Raw genomic sequence first — 17,435 nt, 5'->3', positions numbered from 1 at the left:
CAAATGCATTCCCCTGCGTTTAGAATAATTTTTAACCTGTTTGGGTTCACTCAAAAATCTATTGATTTTTTTTAAATGTTCGATGTACAGAACCGCAAAGTTTTCATTCGCTAAAATTTTTGTTTTTGTTAAATCATATTTTTATTATTTTTTTAATTCCGTGTTAATGCTCCATACATCCATTACGTTCGTTTCACACACAAACGAATGAGTGCTACGCAAAGTCACTCACACAGTCATTGACCTCTCCCTCTAGACATACATTCGCTCAGAAAACGGTCGTTTGACATTCTACCGAGATTCCGATCATCTCTCCCATGATCGCATTCAAGTGACTTCTGTCATCCCGCAGAAAGCACAAGAAAGAGAGAGACGAAAAACAAAAGAAAGAGCACGTTGTCTCGTTCGGGTGACTGCTTGAGTGGTGCTCTTTTTGCATTCGTTTCGTTTTTTTTTGTGTTTACGTTCACTGTGTGTGAGCGATAAAATTTCGTTTTCGGAAATGATCGCTGACAGAAAGTTCTATCAAATATCGAGCAGTCCCTTTCAGTGACAGATCCCTTTTAAAGCATTGTGAATCAAGATTTCTCGGTAGTTAAATTTCTATCGTAATTTGTCGATGGTAGATCATAATCTTCGATATCGAGGGCAATAGTCATCACTTCAATGTGTTAAGATCACTTAAAATGGTAATATAACGCGACTCTGAGAGAACAGATTTGACCAATTGACAAATAAAAACAAATTTTCATCTCGATATACCATAAACTTTTGTTTTTATTGATGATTTTTAATCGATGTGGATAAAATAATTTTGCTTGTAGTTTGTTTCATTACTAGTTTAGCAAGGTTTTTTTTTCTGTTGTTTCTCGTCAAAACTTATCATTTATAACTGCAGAGTTTCATTTTCATCTTTTGCGAGAATATATTCTAAGTCCCGCTACATGCCGTTTTCAGCAAAACTTTTCTGATTTGTTGCTTTCACTATAAATTAAATTTACTGTTTGTTTTTGTTTTATCTTGGATATAGAGCTTACGCTTGTGTGTGTGTGTGTGTGTGTGGCTTTGTTGTTAGTACAATACTCCTAATCTAAACAATTGCGTACTTGGCATTATACAGAAAACAATAGCGCAAACGGACAACGAATCATCATCATGTGTGTTTGTGTAATATAATCGTAAATAAGAAGGATAATCTGTGTACCACTATTATCGAATGCATAAGTGTGTGTGTCTGTCTGTGTAGTTGATTTCCACACGCAAGATTTCAGGGAAGGCGCCGGCGACAAAATTACACAATCTCGTACTTGTCCGTGTAGAAAAGCGTCTCCGCGGAATACTTGGCGTCCGTGCCGTCCTCCACCATCTGCACCTTGAGCGGGGTCAGCTCGGCGTACGGCACCTTCGACGAGAAGGACACCTGCGGGAATGGGAGGTTTAATACAGGTTTTGTTGAAATAAGAAAACTTGAAGACTCACATCCAGCGGGAAGAAGTCGCCGGGGATCGAGCTGGGCACGCTGAACTCCATCGAGCCCTGCTTGCTGGCGGCGTCGATGACGGGCAGGTTCCACTGGAGCACGTTCTTGCGGGAGTCGTGGTGGTAGTCGCCGTCGCACTCCGCGATCGACGGGGCGATTCCCATGCTTGAAGGGGCGGGGGGAGAAGGTGGTTAGTTGGATGTTTTGAACCAGGGTTGGATTGGAAAACTTACGGCAACGGGATCGTAATGCACACGTCCTGCAGCTCCAGCCGCGTATGTTCCAACTCGTACTCGATGTTCACGTCGCAACCGCCTTCGGCGTTTTCCGAGGGCCAACAGTTGACTGGAAAGTTTGGAAGAGCAAATTAGTTCAGGATTCTTTGCTGAAGATTATCTGAATACTCACTGGTCAACGGGATGGCCGACTCGTCCTGCGTCTGGTAGCGCCACTTGAGCACGCCCACGTCCGTGTTCAGCGGGAACGGTTTGGCCGGGTTCTTCAGCCCGATCGCGCCCTTGCTCCGGAACAGCTCCTTGTCCACGTTCGGGTGCGTTTGCAGCTGGATTCCGCGCTGATCGCCGTTTTCCAGCTGGATCCGGATGCGGCCGTACTTGTCGTCGGCAATGCGCAACGTCAACAGGCCGGACAGCTCGAATGCCTGCAGGCCACCGTCCCGGCCGACGCGCACCACGATCTTGTCCTCCAGGCGCAGGTGGATGCTGGAAGATTGTGGTTAACGACTTGAATCTGCTATTAATCTTGATCTCTTACTCATCCATCGGCACGTCCGAAACCGGCTTGGCTTTGGCGGCGGAGGCCGCTGCCGACGAGGAGGACGCCGCACTCGGCACCGGATTGCTGGTCACCTTCTCACCCTCGCTCTTGAGCTGGTCGACGAACGTGTCCGCGTCCCGGTTCTTGCCGCCCAGCTTGAGGGCGTTCCGCGAAGGAGCTGGTTTGCTGAAATTGATGAAATTTGCTTAAAATTTCCAAAATTTTCAAGAAGTTCAAGTTCTTACGGTGCACTGGCCGCCGGCTTGATCTCGCCGATTCCGATCGAGGGCGTCGAAATCGAGGAATGATTGGAAATGCCCCCGCCGCCCGAAGAGCCACTGTTGCCGAATCCCTCGGAGCTTCCCCCGCCGTACCCTCCACGACCTCCGTCCTTTTTCTGCTCCATTCGCTTCCGCTGCAGCTCCTTCGCCATCGTGCGCATCTTCTGCTTGGCCTCGCGCTCCTGCGTCTGCCGAACCGCCTGGTAGACCTTCTCCTCGTGCGAATCCATCTCCACGAAGGTTTTGATCTGGGCCAGGTTGACACTCTCCCGGTAACCGAGCGCAACGATCTCGTCGAAGGCGAAGATCAGGTCGAACGCATTCTCCACAATTTCCTTCTCCTCGAGCGACCGACAGAACTCGGGAATCTAAAAAATCCAAAAGAACTCCATTTATCCCAACAAATCAAAAAACCCATCCCAACTCGCAAATCCTACAATTTTCGAAAACAGCCGCAACGTCTCCAAATCCTCCAGGATGTTGCTGGCCTTGGTCGTGATCAGCAGCATGTACAGCTTCTCCAGCGGCTGGTAAACGTACCGCACCGAATCCGTTTCCACGAAGGTGTGCTGCTTGCCGGACGTCATCAGCTTCGGGAACGCCGCCAGCAGCCCCTCGATCCGCGCCTTGGTCATCTCGACAAACTGGCGCGACACGATCGTTTTGCCGGCCTTGGTGCACACGGCGGCCGCTATCAGTACCATCCTGAACGTTCCGCGATTCCGGCTGACGTGGGAAGTAGTGACGTTTCAGGCCTTTTTCCTTCTACCAAAATCTCCACCTCTCCCAAACCCTGGAAGAATCCCACACGATTAAAACGCACACGTCAAGCCAATTTTTCCGGAATCTGTTGCCGGATCAAGCGAAGCACATCCTCTGCGCAATATTTGGCTTAATTTTGCAAATTTACAACTTGTTTTCTGGCGATTAAATTGCTCAACTTTGAGTTCAAATTCGTCGTCGACACACCACTAATTTTTCGTTTTCTTCTTTTGCTTTTTGCTTTTGGGTCCAACTCGACTGCAGTGACAGTTCGCGCGATTTGTGTCAAATTTGGGTGGTGCGATGTTTTGTGGCTAGGGATCGTTCATAAGTTGCGTAGCGGTTGAAATGCTCACAAGCAGAAAAATGTTTTGTAGAATCAGCCTGTACGAGGTTTGATTCAACAAATTTTTTGTTGAATATAATCAACGCCGATTTTGCGTTGAAACAAACCTTGATTTTCTCAAGTCCACAAAAGTCTTTTGTTGTTTCGAAAAAGCTGCTTTGACGTTTAGCGTTGATTCAACAAAAATACTGATTTTCAAATCAACAAAACGTTTTGTTGATTCAAATATGCCTTATTTTTCTGCGTGCATAAATAATACAGAGCATATTCGTCGGATTCGTTGATTAGAATGAAACTTCAGAGGTTGGTAATGCCGTTCAAGAGCCAAACGACATGCGACACCTAGTGTTGAGTAGCAGAACAGAGCGAAGAATGTCGATTGAAATTTCCGCCCTTTGAGGTTATGTATGCGAATTCTGTTTTGTTAATATCCAGCGTTCAAAACAACTTTTGAGCAAAAATTCGAGCTGATACCACAGACAAACAGACGGGACACTCGAGTGCCGAACCATCGTCCTTCAAAAACGGCTATTTCAAATGCAATTTTGTTTCGGCATCCACTCACCCGGCAATGATGGCGCTGCTGTCGTGACAGCTCGCCCGTCTTTTCTCAGTGTGTGTGATGCGTGTTTTTTTGTTTTTAGGTTGAGCGTGAGCACGTGTGAGGCAGCAAATGAAAACAAAAAAAAAATATAATGAAATTCAGAAAATCCAACGGTAATCCACTACACTGAAATAAATATCATGATTGTTGCTATTAGTATTGCATATAGATTTTTGCAGAATGCTTGTGTACATAAATGTCGTGAGCATAGCATATAAACTGTATGCGCACAGCATATACATGGATACGAGTTAGAAATGAGCTAATGCATTTACAAAGTATGTGCATGGCACATGAACGGTATATGTAATGCTCACAGGTTTCAATATGTTCCCACATATAACATGTATGTGCTAAATTCATAATTTTTGTTATATTTTTCTCTTGATTTTTAATAGTATTGCATTTTATTTCTATTTGGTATTACTTATGTCAATATTCTGCATTAATTTTCTTTAATTGTTATTTCAAACTTTTTATGATACTACTAATTATGATTTTTATTTGTACCAATAAATTTACATCGAAAATAATATCACAATCAATTTCTTTTGGTTTCTTTTGGTACATGGGCGGATTTTGGCAGCCTCGTTACGTCGTTGTTGAAGGGGTGGGACGTCGGTCTCGGCAAGCACTCCAGGAATCCATCCAATCCCCTTTGAATCGCGTCCAACTCCTCTCCGGAACGAATCCAAAAGCTGTTAAGTCATCCCACCGACAGCTGGTTTATTCGCCTGCAGCATGCTGTATCAAAGTATCATAACTCCGGCAGCGGCAGCAGCAGGTTCGTCCGCGGTCCGTGGGTTAAATTCTTCCAGTTCGCCCAATTTGTCGGGGCTGCAGACCAAAGGCGAGCCGGAACGCGATTAGATCAGATCTTTCACGATCGTCGTGCGTTGCGAGGATCTTCGCGCGTGGGTGTTTTGATAGGGTTGGCGGTCAAAACGTTGCTGCTATTGACGGTGGCGGCCGTAGGAGCTTTGCGAGCGAGTGGGACGGAACGAAGGATGATTGTCGCGTAGCTGGCCTTGCGCGGCCGCTTCCTTCAGGCTTCCACCACCCGTGGCTCCTACCTGCCTTTTAATCTTCCGGATCCACCTCAGGCTTGAGGCCTCTCTTCTCTTGTCGTCCCGCTTACGTTCCTCGACCTTGAGCGCATCCTGCCCACGTCTTGGCCGCTGTCCCCGCAAACTCCCTTCGACGGCGGAGGACTCCGGTGTCGCCGTAGGATCACGTCCAGGTCACGAATCAATAATCGGTCTCGGTCCAGGTCCATGATTTCACGAGACCGCGAGCGGTGTTTCCGAAAACTGGTCGATTTAGCTGGAAGAAAACTATGCCGTTAAGGATTCAATTTTAATTAGGGTTAACACACCGGAATTCACCTTTTTCACTTTTTTTACAGCTTTAATGCACATAAAAATTTAAATAAATCTTATTTCAAGACGTTGTCGACAAAACTATGTTTTTCAATTTTATGCCATCTTGTTTTATGATGTACAGTTATGCACACATTTGAGCGTGCACCCATAAATGTTGTGAGCATTGCATATAAGTTTTATATGTGAAAGCATACTGCAAAAATCTATAGCGATGCGCACATACAGTTTATATGCAATGCTCACAAAGTGTACTTACGAGCATAATGATTTTTATCAGGCAGAAGGAAAGCATGGTTATAAGCGATACGCATATAAAATGTATTGAGATATTTTTTAATAAACATATTTTGCCAAATGAGGTTCATGAAGTTGTGTTATGGATTTTATAATGCAAATTTAAAGTTCGTTTATATGCAGTTCGCATATAATCTCAATCTTGATTTTAATTTCCGTGTATCCAGACTTTGCGGGTCAAATTTGGGGAAGTTTCGGCCAGAGTCAGATGAGCGTCTGACTAGCGAGGGCATACCCTTTACCCCACTATTTACCAGATAGGCTGGGTCCTGTGGTGGAGTCATCTCCTTCGGAGCAACCTGCTTATCCTTCGTGGACTGCTGCTCAGATTGCTGCTGCTGGTCGTCCTTTTGGCATTTTGACGATGTTGCGTCTATCGTTGGCTGGCAACATAATTGCGCCGTGGACACGCTCCCTGCAGATGTTTCCAAACGCCCATCGTGGGGATCAATTCGGTTAGTTTTGAATTGGATTTTCCTATTCCGACGGCCACTACTGGTGTTTTCGTGACCGGGATATCTTGTTGATGATGGTGTCAGGTGTAATGGTTCATGTTTTCGGTGGAGGAGGAATCTTAGACGGAACATGCAAGCAACGGAGAGGACCAGTGGTGTGGTTTCTGTCATTGTGTTTGTCTTGCTTCGCTGCAGGTGCTGCCACATGATTTGCCTCACGAGGTTCTGCCATCGGAAACGGAACCGACCCACCGTAATTTTCGGCCGTCGGTCTTGATTTATTTATTTTGATTTTGTTACTGATGATCAGCAACAACAACATTATTTCGAATCAGCTGTTAATGTTTACAATCGTTAAGGCTTGATTGTCTCACGCATACACTGACATGACACATGACAGTAATGGGTTTGTATTGGTGTGTTTGGGCTGAGCTTCGGCATAAGCTCACCAGGCAGCGCTGACGTCGCCGTGATTTGGAGATTTGATGAAGGACGATGCATTTCAAAAATAATTTGTATGGAGAGTCACGTCTGTTTGTCTGTGCTGATACTTTGTTATCTTTTGATGCTCTATCATTTTAAACAATATTATTTTTTCAAAATTATTTTTTTTTCCAATTTTTTTTATTGCGTTAATTTATAAAGGGCAAAAAGTTTACACTCGTACTACTTGAATTTTTTCTCAAAAGTTGTTCTAAGAGCTGTAAATTCAATTTTAAGTTTGCATTCCTATGTAACCGAACAGCGAAAATTTGAATCGTCATTCTTCGATGCTTTGCGCCATCTGTCGGAATTTTTGAGCTTTTAATCGCGAATGAGCCAAGGTATGAGCACATATTTAAACTTATCCAGAGTTTTTTTTAAAGGTCCTATCCAGGTTGTCAATGTCAATGTCAATGTCAAAATCACGCAGTGGTACCAACCTTACGAAAAAAGTGTGCCATGGCATGACAGCCACATATTTTTTCTAATGTTGGTGCTACTGCGCGATTTTGACATTTCGGACGTTCACCATTCAAACGCCATCTTCGCTTAAAAACCTGGATAACCTATTATCTTCCATATGTTTATAGGACCTAATCAAAAAATAGTCGAGTTATCTCAAATCTGTTTCAAGGGCACCAATTAATACATTTTTTCAAATAATAACAAAACAAATTTGAAGACATTTCGTTGTATCGTTGCTGAGATATAGCTATTTGAAGTTAGCCTTTCCAAAAACAGGTGCCACGATATTTCAACACTAATTTCACCAAATAGGCTCAAAATGTTGGTGAATTTTCATATTTTTGATTTTTGAATTTTTTAAAGAAGCAAAATAAAAAAATCGGGCTTCGTCATCCTCAAATGCTAGCCAATTTGGTTCATTGCATCTCAAGCTATCGTGGCACCCGTAAATCAATTCGGTGATTCGAGAAAAAACGCTCTCAAAGCTTGACCGACGACGTTTGACAGTTCGCATGGCAAAACTTTGCGCTCAAATCTAGATTTTTTTTAATAGGTCATATGAAACACAATAGCTTATAGCATATTTTCGTCTTTTACTAAGTTTAATAATATTTTTTTTAAGTTTATTAATTAAATATGTGCATGAAACTATCAGGAGCGATTGAAAAACATCTTTTAAATGGATTTAGTAAATTTTCTGTAATATGAAATTTTGTGATGTTCTAGATGTATGTAATCACTTAAATGTCGAATATTAAATGGATGAGTTTTGTTTTTCTTTCAAAATAAAGTCAAACTGTCAAAAAGCATTGCCATAATCATTTAATTTCCTGACAAAAAAGCACAGAAATGTTGACATTTTATGTAAGGTACGCACTTCGGAAGTAATCGGTCAAGAAAAAATTCAAATGGGCAGCAGCGGTAGCGAAAGCAAGTAAGAGAGGGCGAAGAAAAGCCCCAAGAAAACATTCCCTCTCTTTTGTTCCGCCGTTCGTAAAGCTGTTTCTTGACCCCCTTTCTTTTGAAGAGCATACCAGTCCTAAAAATGTAAAAAAACATTCAGAAAATAAAAATTTTACAAATATTTGATTTTTTTCCGAGATTTAGACGTGCATTTCAAAATGTAATAAAAAAAAATCAAGGATCAAAAATATTTAAAATACAAAATTAAAAATTTCTAAAAGTGTAATAATATAAAACCAGAAAATAAAAAATGGAAGTAAAACACGGTATTTTTTTTTATTTATTCACAAAAAATAAAAAAATGGAAATTTAAAAATATCCAAAACGATTCGTACTCAATTATGCAAAGTCATCGAAATACCTATAGTTCACTACGGATAGTTGAATATCGATTTTTTTTCAAGATTTAGGAAAAAACGAAACTATTGGCACTACGCCCCCCGGGGCATGGCCTTCCTCTAACGTGGGATTTCTGCTCCAGCGCCTTTGACGAGACAGGAGAAACCGGGACCGACGTTTTACCACAGACAAACAGACATGTAAGTGGAGGTCACCAACCTGTCCCAAAAATGTAACGAACTTTTTTCAAATATCGAGAAGCATGGTTATTACTTTTCGGATTGACCACCAGAGGCGCCCTTGTGCGTAGTGACAGCGTTTCAAATGACAGCTTTCGTTTTCCTTGTCTGTCTGTTTTGTTCCATCGTTTCTTCCCGCCTTACACGTGCACTTCTGATTACAAAAAGATTTTTTAACTGTTCCTATTGAAATTGTTCTGCGGTATCTCGTCGTTGTTCCGATGGCCAAGCACGGGTTGTCGCTTATGAAGTGGCCACTTGAGCCGCTAACAGATTCGGTCGGTGGAATAAAAAACCTCGATGATGCTCTCGTAAATGTTGAGAATTTGCTTGTTGCCGGGGCTCGTTGTTTTGGTGGTGCTGCTCGAGAAAATTCTCCACCGACCTAGCCACCGGATTGATCTTGGCCACCTTCTCAGATTGTCCCCCAAATGCCCCCAATTTCTCAGTCAGAACTTGGCGCCGCTGCCTCCTGCGCATGACACCTGTAACCGCCGGAATCGTGCCGAATACTCGAGACTCGGAGCCGGGATGCTCCTGCTCCGATTGCCGAACTCGCTACTGCAAAGGCCAAGGAACTTAATGAGGGCAAAGAACTGTTGCGATCTATCAACATGCAGCAGCTGGCGGCCGAATTTTGCTCCGTTCGGAACTGTTTCGGCGCTCCAGCTGGTGATGGGCAAGGAGACGGGACGCTCCAAGGGCTTCGGTTACGTCCAGTACGGCCATGGTCCAGAAGAACCTTCGGCTGGTGGAGGGACAGAATCAGAAGGTGAACTCTGAGAATGGAATGGAAGTCTGAGATTTCCATTTCACAATGATTATCTACGACATGTTATGGATTTGATATCGAAAATGTTCTGCATCACCGCGGTCACCGCCGCTATCTACAGCGCGGCGCACACTTTCAATCGCTTTATCAGAAATTCTAAATCATTGAAGGATGTTGAAAACGTTGAGAACACATTAGTTCAGAATCGCTTTCGGTGAACGAAGGCGTTCCGGTCACAATTTTCGTGAATCGATTGACTTGTTGGTGGCAAAATCAACATTCATTGTTTTTGTTTGATTTTTTTTTAATTTTGACAGCTAGCTGCATATACCCATGCACGCATACATAAACATGCACTGCATGCTTTCAAAAGGAATGATTCTAGGAATCTACAACAGATGTCGTTAGTGAGCAAACGAAATTCTAATTTAAACTGGTCCCACTTTTTGATCAAGAATTTGTACTAGCTTTCATGTCTGTTTGTCTGTGGTTTTACTTCACCATCCGATAGAAGCTCAGTGGATAAGGCGGGAATCGAACCCGCGTCTCATAGCATCATCGGGATCGGCAGCCGAAGCCGCTACCCCTGCGCCACGAGACCCAGATTTAGGAATCTTGCTTAAAATACTCCTCGAAAAATGCCCCAAAGTTATCTTATTTCCCAAGTGATTTTCTGTACCGTCATCAGGGGTGACATTGGGTCTGGGGGGTGAGATTGGGTCTTAGAAAAATGAAGAAATTTGTATGACCCAATCTCACCCCCAGACCCAATGTCTCCCCTGATGACGGTATCTTAAGATGTTGTCATTCAAGATTTTAAAAAGAATTTAAGAATTTTGGAATCTGAGAATTTCAAGAATTTGAGAATGTAATGATTGTAAAATTTTAGAATTCCAGTCAAGATTTCAGTATTTTTTTTAATTTTCAGAAATTAAAATTTGTTTGCTGAATTTTTATTTAGTTTTTAGTTTCTGACTTTGTTTTTAATAATTTTTGATAAGGATCGTTGCGAATATTTTTTGAAGTATCTCTCACGCGCTTAAACCGAACTGTCAACTTTTCTTTGAGGGTCATGAAAAGAATGCGCAAAATTTCTTGACGTGTTGAGGAACCGATCAAGGAAAATTTCAAATGGGCAGCAACGGCAGTGAAAGCAAGCCCACAGAGTATACACAGTACTCTGTGGCAAGCCCCGTGTGGTGAAGTAAAGCACCAAGAAATTTTTTGTAATGCTACACTCAAACCCCGATGGTTTGACACCTACTGTTGTCAAACGAACGGGGTCACGTTTTAGTTTGACACCCCTTTTACACGGAGTTCACACACACTAACAAACGTTTGTTTTAATAGTGTGCGTGAGCGCAGTGTAAAAAGTGACAGTTCGTCACTTTTTAGTTTGACTTTGACCAACCAACGGGGTACAAACTAAAAAAGTGTCAAACGAAAAAGTGACCAACCACCGGGGGTTGAGTGTATTTCTTTACCCCTTTTCTTGGGAGATGCGTATTGGTCCTGAAGCAATAACTGGCAAGGATGGATCTGAATTCAGGGTCCAAAACAGTAATATGAAATCAAGCAAAACAATGTAAATGGGCCAAAACCGAAGTGTAAACAAAGAGTCTGTCCTGATCGTTCCTAATGTAAATGTTCACTAACGTAAGCAGGACAACCTGTTTGTTTCCACTTCGGTTTTGGCCCATTTACATAGCTTAGCTTGAAATGAAAAATTATTCACGATATGAAAATGCTTCTAAAAACAACACAGAAAACCATTCTTTGATTCATGAATTCTGAAACCAAATTTCAATATTTTTGTGAAAATTCCGCCAAATGGCGAACCCGGAAAAACTCGGGAAAAACATTTTTTGCTTTTCACAACAAAATGCAGTTCTGCGATGTTTTCAGAACATTTTGACCAATTTTTCAAACATCAATCCCACTGTGCAAAAATCATCGCCGCGGCACCGCAACCTCACACAACTGTCAAAGCTGATTTTGTTTGTCATCATTGTTGGTGAAGAATCTTTCCGCGACGCACTCGACTCAGTAGTTTTTTCGTGATATTTCAGAGGAAAAATGGCTCTCGCCGACGTTTGCGGATTCTCCAGCGGTTCGCTGCTGGCCGGTGGCCCCATGGGCTACCAATCCTTCCAGCGGGACATTGCGCTGGGCAGCCAAAACTTGGAAAACAGTCTGTCGCTGGCGGTTCCACCGTTCCAAGAGGTAAGTTTAGTAGCGGAGCGGAGAGGAGGTTATGTTCGTGCTGGCTAACATCCGAGTCATTGTCCGGGTACTTTCGCTTCTTTTCGACAGCCGGCGGAGAATCTGGCCAAACTGCAGGCCCATGGCGAATCGAGCGGCATCAAGATGGACTTTGACCACGGAACGACAACGCTCGGGTTCCGGTTCCAGGGTGGAGTTATTCTGGCGGTCGATTCCCGTGCCACCGGCGGTCAGTTTATCGGTTCGCAGACGATGAAGAAGATTGTCGAGATAAACGACTACCTGTTGGGAACGTTGGCGGGTGGCGCGGCCGATTGCGTGTACTGGGATCGGGTGTTGGCCAAGGAGTGCCGAATCTACGAGCTGCGCAACAAGGAACGTATTTCGGTGGCCGCTGCCAGCAAGATCATGTCCAACATTGTGTACTACTACAAGGGCATGGGCCTCAGCATGGGAATGATGTTGGCCGGGTACGACAAGCGCGGTCCTCAGCTGTATTACATCGATTCCGAGGGAACGCGCACTCCCGGCAAGGTATTCTCGGTGGGCAGTGGCTCGATCTACGCGTACGGTGTGCTCGATTCCGGCTATCGGTGGGACCTGTCGGATGAGGATGCGCAGGATCTGGGACGGCGCGCCATCTATCACGCGACGCACCGGGATGCGTACTCCGGTGGCATCGTGCGCGTTTACCACATCAAACCGACCGGCTGGGTCAACATCTCCAACCAGGACTGTATGGATCTGCACTTCAAGTACCAGGACGAGAAGAAGCAGAAGTTTGGATCGTAAATAGGGGGCAGAGCAGATCGTTCATTCATAATTATTGTAATCGCAACATGAAGCGAAATAAATGCTTTTCGGTAAATTAACGGTAATCAAAGATTTTAATTATTTTTTTCATAGGGACCACCCACAAGCCACGTGGACACTTTTTTGAAATTCAGACCCCGCCCCCCTCCCACTTCGTGGACAATTTCCATTCAAAACAATTTCTTTTTTGTATGGAGCGTGGACAATCGCTTCGCTTTCGCCAAGTTTTCTTATTTTTAGATGTTGATTTTTGGAATTTTCAAATTATTGAATTAAGTACCGTAAACTGGGGTGAGATTGATAGCCCGGGGCGACATCGATAGAAATTTGATTTGGCCACTAATTTTGATACAACCAATATACTTCCGTTCAAATCAAGTCCGTCCCATATGAAATTTCGTCAATTTTGAGTTAATGATGCAGTTTGGTTCGAAATCATGTGAACTTTCAGAAAAACTAATAATTAACTAATACTATAACTATTTTTTTAAATCAAGACTAGTATTTTAAATGGGCGTAATATTCAATGTTTGGCCCTTTTTAAATGTTAGTTTTGATTTAAATAATTTCAAAATATTTTTTTCGAAAAGATCGGAAAGTTTCATGAATGTTTTATGTTTTAACATTGAAAATCGGACCATTAGTTGCTGAGATCTCGACATTAGAAAATGGTGGGTTGTTTTGGTGAGATTTAGAAAACTTCAAATTTCGTGTTTCTTTTTCTTAAAGCGGCTCTATCTCAGCAACCCGAAGTCCAATCTTCAATGTCTCTTGGACAATTTTATAGCAAATTTTCTGAACTTTTCAAAAATAAATATTTTTGGAAATGGTCAATCCTGATCACTATTTTTAAAAATTGAAAAACTGCAAATATTTCGCTAAAATCAAACTTTCGGTGGCTATATCTTGAAAACGGAGCCCTTTATCAAAAATCTGTAAAGTAGGGGAACTATACCCTTTCTCAGCCTATTTCTATTATCGGCCTATCAGCACTTTGATCATGAATTACAGCTGTTATAAAGTGTTTTTGACTGTTCCAAAGTAATAACTAGCTTAAAAAAAAGTGAGCAAGCAACTCTTCATTGCTGATACTTCTGAAAATGTGGATTTAATAGCGGAAAACCGCAAAAGTGATGAGAATTGGTCGAACGGCTTAGAGTGATTAAAATGGGCATATTTCCCCTACTTTTAAATTGCAAATTCAATTTTGCATTAAAAAATGTCAAATTTGCTTTTGCTTGAAACTTTGATTTTTTCCAAAAATCACTATTTTTTCAAAAAATCATAACTCAGCGGCAGATTTTTTGACCATGTTTCTCTATGGCTTTTTGGGAAATTGAGTTTTAGTGAAAAAAAGGTTGATTAAAAAATCTGCAATTTTTTTTCCGTGTGCCTATTTTTTTCTCAAAAGTCCTCAACAACACCTACAACTTTGCCTAAGAAACCAAATTGATCAGAAAATTCAGTCAAAAGTTACAGCTGTTTGAATATTTACATACCATTTTTGTATGGACAGCTGCCAAAATTGTATGGAGACTTGTATGGGTGAACCAATGACGCAAAATAGCTTCTTTGGTCATAGGAAAGGCCCCCACAAAGTTTGGGCCAATTAAAAAAAATACAAATAAAATCCATTTCCGGTTTTGGTAGAGAATTGCTCAAGTCCGGAATTTTTAATTTTACTAAATTTTCAATAAGTGATTTTTAATTTTTTTTTTTAATTTTGAAATTCAAGCTTTTTTGAATTTTTAATGTTTTGGAGCTTTGGCTTTTTAAAATTTTATTGGCTGAGAGTGAGAATTTAAGAATATTTGAATTCTAGATTAAATTTTCAAACCAACCTATCCCTCATGGGTTTCCTATGCAGATAGGGCCTTTTGAAAATTTAATCGAGAATTCTTTATTTTGAAATTCGTTGAAATTCATAAATTTTTAGTGAAGTTTATTATTGTTCATCGTACAACCGAAATTCGGTAAAATTTTGTTCATATTGACAGATGGTTTACCGATTTAAACTTAACCTATTTTTCAACTACCGAATTCGGTTAAAAATCTAAGTGTGTACATTTCAGATTTTTTTATTGGCATTTTTGATTTTTTTTTTTATATCAAATATTTAATTTGTGAATTTAGTTTTTTTTTTTATTTTAGATTTCTAATTTTTTATGTTTTTGATGTTTTAATTTCAGGTTTGTTGTTTAATATTTTGTTTTTTATTTTATTTTTTTTGTCTTGTTTTTTTTAGGTTGGCGTCACTTCGCGATAACACAGTAAAACGCACAAAAACGTGCTTGAAAGGCATCAACGCTAGTCATCGTGCCGACTTTTCACATAACGCCACCTAAAAGCAAGTTATCGCAAGTTAACGCGCGTTAAAGCAAGTCAAAGCGGTTAACGTCTGCTCGACTTTTGAACCAAATCAAATCGATCTTGCAACCTTCCGTCGGTTTTTTGGCTTTTTTTAATTTTAAGGTGAATTTTTTTGTGATTTTAATTTTTTTAAATTTTAATTTAATTTTAATTTAAACTTTGCAGGCCAAGGATTGATACCTAAGAGCATGCAATGGCACTGACCTTGTTGCGTGCTCTTCGGTTGACGTCCACGTAAGGAACATCCTGGAAGGAGCGTAACTAACTACATCCGTAGTTCTGTTAGATCATCCGAATTATCTTGATCAGAACAGTATAGCTCTGGTTCCTTGCGAGTGTCCTATTTTCTTACCTCCACGTTGGCTTGGTTTTCATGATGACCTAGCTGGTGGCCTGTGGAAACGGATCGTAAACCTTTGACCACCGCGGGTCAGAGTCGAGACGGCTAAAAGAAAGGGGCGCGACAATGTGGGAAAGGGAAGTAATTTGTGATTGTAGACGGTATTGTTTTGATTCGCAGTATGTTGAGTCAACTGCTGTGGATGTACCTGAGCATCGCAGAACGGGGTTTCTCTTCTTTCCATTTCAGCTAACAGCTATCTTCTGTTTATTATGTTTCACTGATTTTCTAAAACGGCGTCTGTTTACTATCCTTCATTTGATTTCGATTTTACTTATTTGATTCTCTTATTTCTCTACGCTTTTCCACTCTATTTTACCAATTGATGCTGCTGTAACAAACTGTCTGCTTTCCCTTAATTTGGCAGCGATGACAATTTTGATTATCATGTGCCTTTTCTTTATTTTTCTATTTGAATAATTTCTAATTTCTACTATCTTTCTTTTACTATTGATTCTTTACATAGTATATTTCCTGCACTATCTATTGTTTTGAAACTTCACCTTTTTCTTAAGCAAGTGAGGTTCGAGCCCTTAATCAATTTATGGAATGATTAAAGGATTAACAAAAATATTACTATTGTACTTTTGAAAAACATTTCTAAAATGCTTAGGACCAAAAATTGTAACAAAACACCGCGACAAAAGAAATAGCAACAGATAAACAGACTCAACAATAGGGAAGATTTCAGGAGAAAAGAATACACAGTAAATAACAATAAGTTTTTGAATTCAAACTAAAAATAAAACAGTTTTTGCTTTAATGAAAATTGATAGACACACTTTAAATGGTTAGGCGCTTATACTTACATCAAACCCTACTTAATGTACCACCCCCGGCCGAGTTAAAATGCGTAACCGGAAAAGAAGGTGTGCATGCCTGGCACGAACACTCAAAGCGTGTTCTAGCGTGTTGCTCGTACTGACTCAGAGCAAGGGTGAGATGTAGGTGTAAGGGCAGTGCGTGTTCGTCGGGAACCTGGTGCATAAGATCGGTCAAGGCCCGTTCTTACACTGAAAATTGCGAATTGCGAATTGCGAAGTTTATTATTGTTCATCGTAAAACCGAAATTCGGTAAAGTTTTGTTTATATTGACAGATGGTTTACCGATTTAAACTTTACCGATTTCTCATCTACCGAATTCGGTTAAAAATCTAAGTGTGTACATTTCAGATTTTTTTGTTGGCATTTTAGTTTTTTTTTATATCAAATATTTAATTTGTGAATTTTGTTTTTTCTCTATTATTCACTCTTTTAATTGGGTCCTAAAATGAAGCTTAGATTGCTGATATTATTGTTCACAGCGATAAAGCTTATTTTTCTGAGTACAATGACCCTTTGTACGACTATAAAGAGCTTAAAATGGATTTTTGAATCAATTTTGAAAAATTAACCTCGCGGTCCTTCTTGACAGAAAAGCTCCTACTTGACAGGTCGTTCCAAGGGGACCATAGTTGATCCATCGAAAAAATGTTGTCTTGTCAAAAAAAAATTTTGCATTAAAATGAAAAAAAGTGATCAGAAATGGTTTTTAATCGTGTTTTTTACCGTTGTACATAAAAATTGGCATAGGGCTTTAGTACCCAATTTCTCAGTTAATTTTTTTTAATTTTAGATTTTTAATTTTTTTATGTTTTAATTTCAGTTTTTAAAATTTAATATTTTGTTTTTTTTTTGTTTTTTTTAGGTTGGCGTCACTTCGCGATAACACAGTAAAACGCACAAAAACTAGAGATCCTAAATAGGGATACTGGACGAAGTGAATTTGACGTACCCAAACAGACGCGAGTTTGACGTATCCAAACGAGCATTTGCCTTTACGCCCAGCAAAACTTATCAGTGTTGCCAAGCTCAAAACATACGTTGCCAGATCGATTTAGCAAGCTAAGACCAGTCTCCCTATTTAGGGTCTCTAACAAAAACGTGCTTGAAAAGCTTCAACGCTACTCATCGTGCCGACTTTTCACATAACGCCACCTAAAAGCAA

General features: G+C 40.9%; 2 protein-coding genes across 2 annotated transcripts; one reads left to right on the top strand and one right to left on the bottom strand.

Annotated features, from left to right (window-relative positions):
• Positions 1–862: 862 nt before the first annotated feature.
• LOC6051163 (coatomer subunit delta) lies at positions 863–3,568 on the bottom strand. Its single transcript, XM_001867610.2, has 7 exons — positions 2,976–3,568; positions 2,503–2,906; positions 2,255–2,443; positions 1,889–2,202; positions 1,714–1,825; positions 1,480–1,645; positions 863–1,420 (listed from the first exon to the last, which is right to left on the bottom strand). The coding sequence occupies exons 1-7, from the start codon at positions 3,240–3,242 to the stop codon at positions 1,292–1,294; spliced, it is 1,581 nt and encodes a 526-aa protein (XP_001867645.2). The 5' UTR covers positions 3,243–3,568; the 3' UTR covers positions 863–1,291.
• An 8,061-nt stretch (positions 3,569–11,629) lies between these two features.
• LOC6051516 (proteasome subunit beta type-5) lies at positions 11,630–12,743 on the top strand. Its single transcript, XM_038257327.1, has 2 exons — positions 11,630–11,865; positions 11,956–12,743. The coding sequence occupies exons 1-2, from the start codon at positions 11,719–11,721 to the stop codon at positions 12,655–12,657; spliced, it is 849 nt and encodes a 282-aa protein (XP_038113255.1). The 5' UTR covers positions 11,630–11,718; the 3' UTR covers positions 12,658–12,743.
• The last annotated feature ends 4,692 nt before the right edge of the window (positions 12,744–17,435 follow it).

The sequence above is a fragment of the Culex quinquefasciatus genome, chromosome 2, assembly GCF_015732765.1.
Source record: "Culex quinquefasciatus strain JHB chromosome 2, VPISU_Cqui_1.0_pri_paternal, whole genome shotgun sequence".
In the NCBI taxonomy this organism is placed as follows: Eukaryota; Metazoa; Arthropoda; class Insecta; order Diptera; family Culicidae; genus Culex; species Culex quinquefasciatus.
This window is presented reverse-complemented; position numbering and strand designations above follow the sequence as displayed.

Bases quoted from the DNA above. Each gene is read 5' to 3' on its own strand.
- LOC6051516 (XM_038257327.1), top strand. From the start codon at position 11,719: ATGGCTCTCGCCGACGTTTGCGGATTCTCCAGCGGTTCGCTGCTGGCC. The intron at 11,866-11,955 runs GTAAGTTTAGTA...TCTTTTCGACAG, and splicing joins CGGTTCCACCGTTCCAAGAG to CCGGCGGAGAATCTGGCCAA.
- LOC6051163 (XM_001867610.2), bottom strand. From the start codon at position 3,242: ATGGTACTGATAGCGGCCGCCGTGTGCACCAAGGCCGGCAAAACGATC. The intron at 2,444-2,502 runs GTAAGAACTTGA...CATCAATTTCAG, and splicing joins AAGCCGGCGGCCAGTGCACC to CAAACCAGCTCCTTCGCGGA. The intron at 1,826-1,888 runs GTGAGTATTCAG...CAAACTTTCCAG, and splicing joins GTCGGCCATCCCGTTGACCA to TCAACTGTTGGCCCTCGGAA.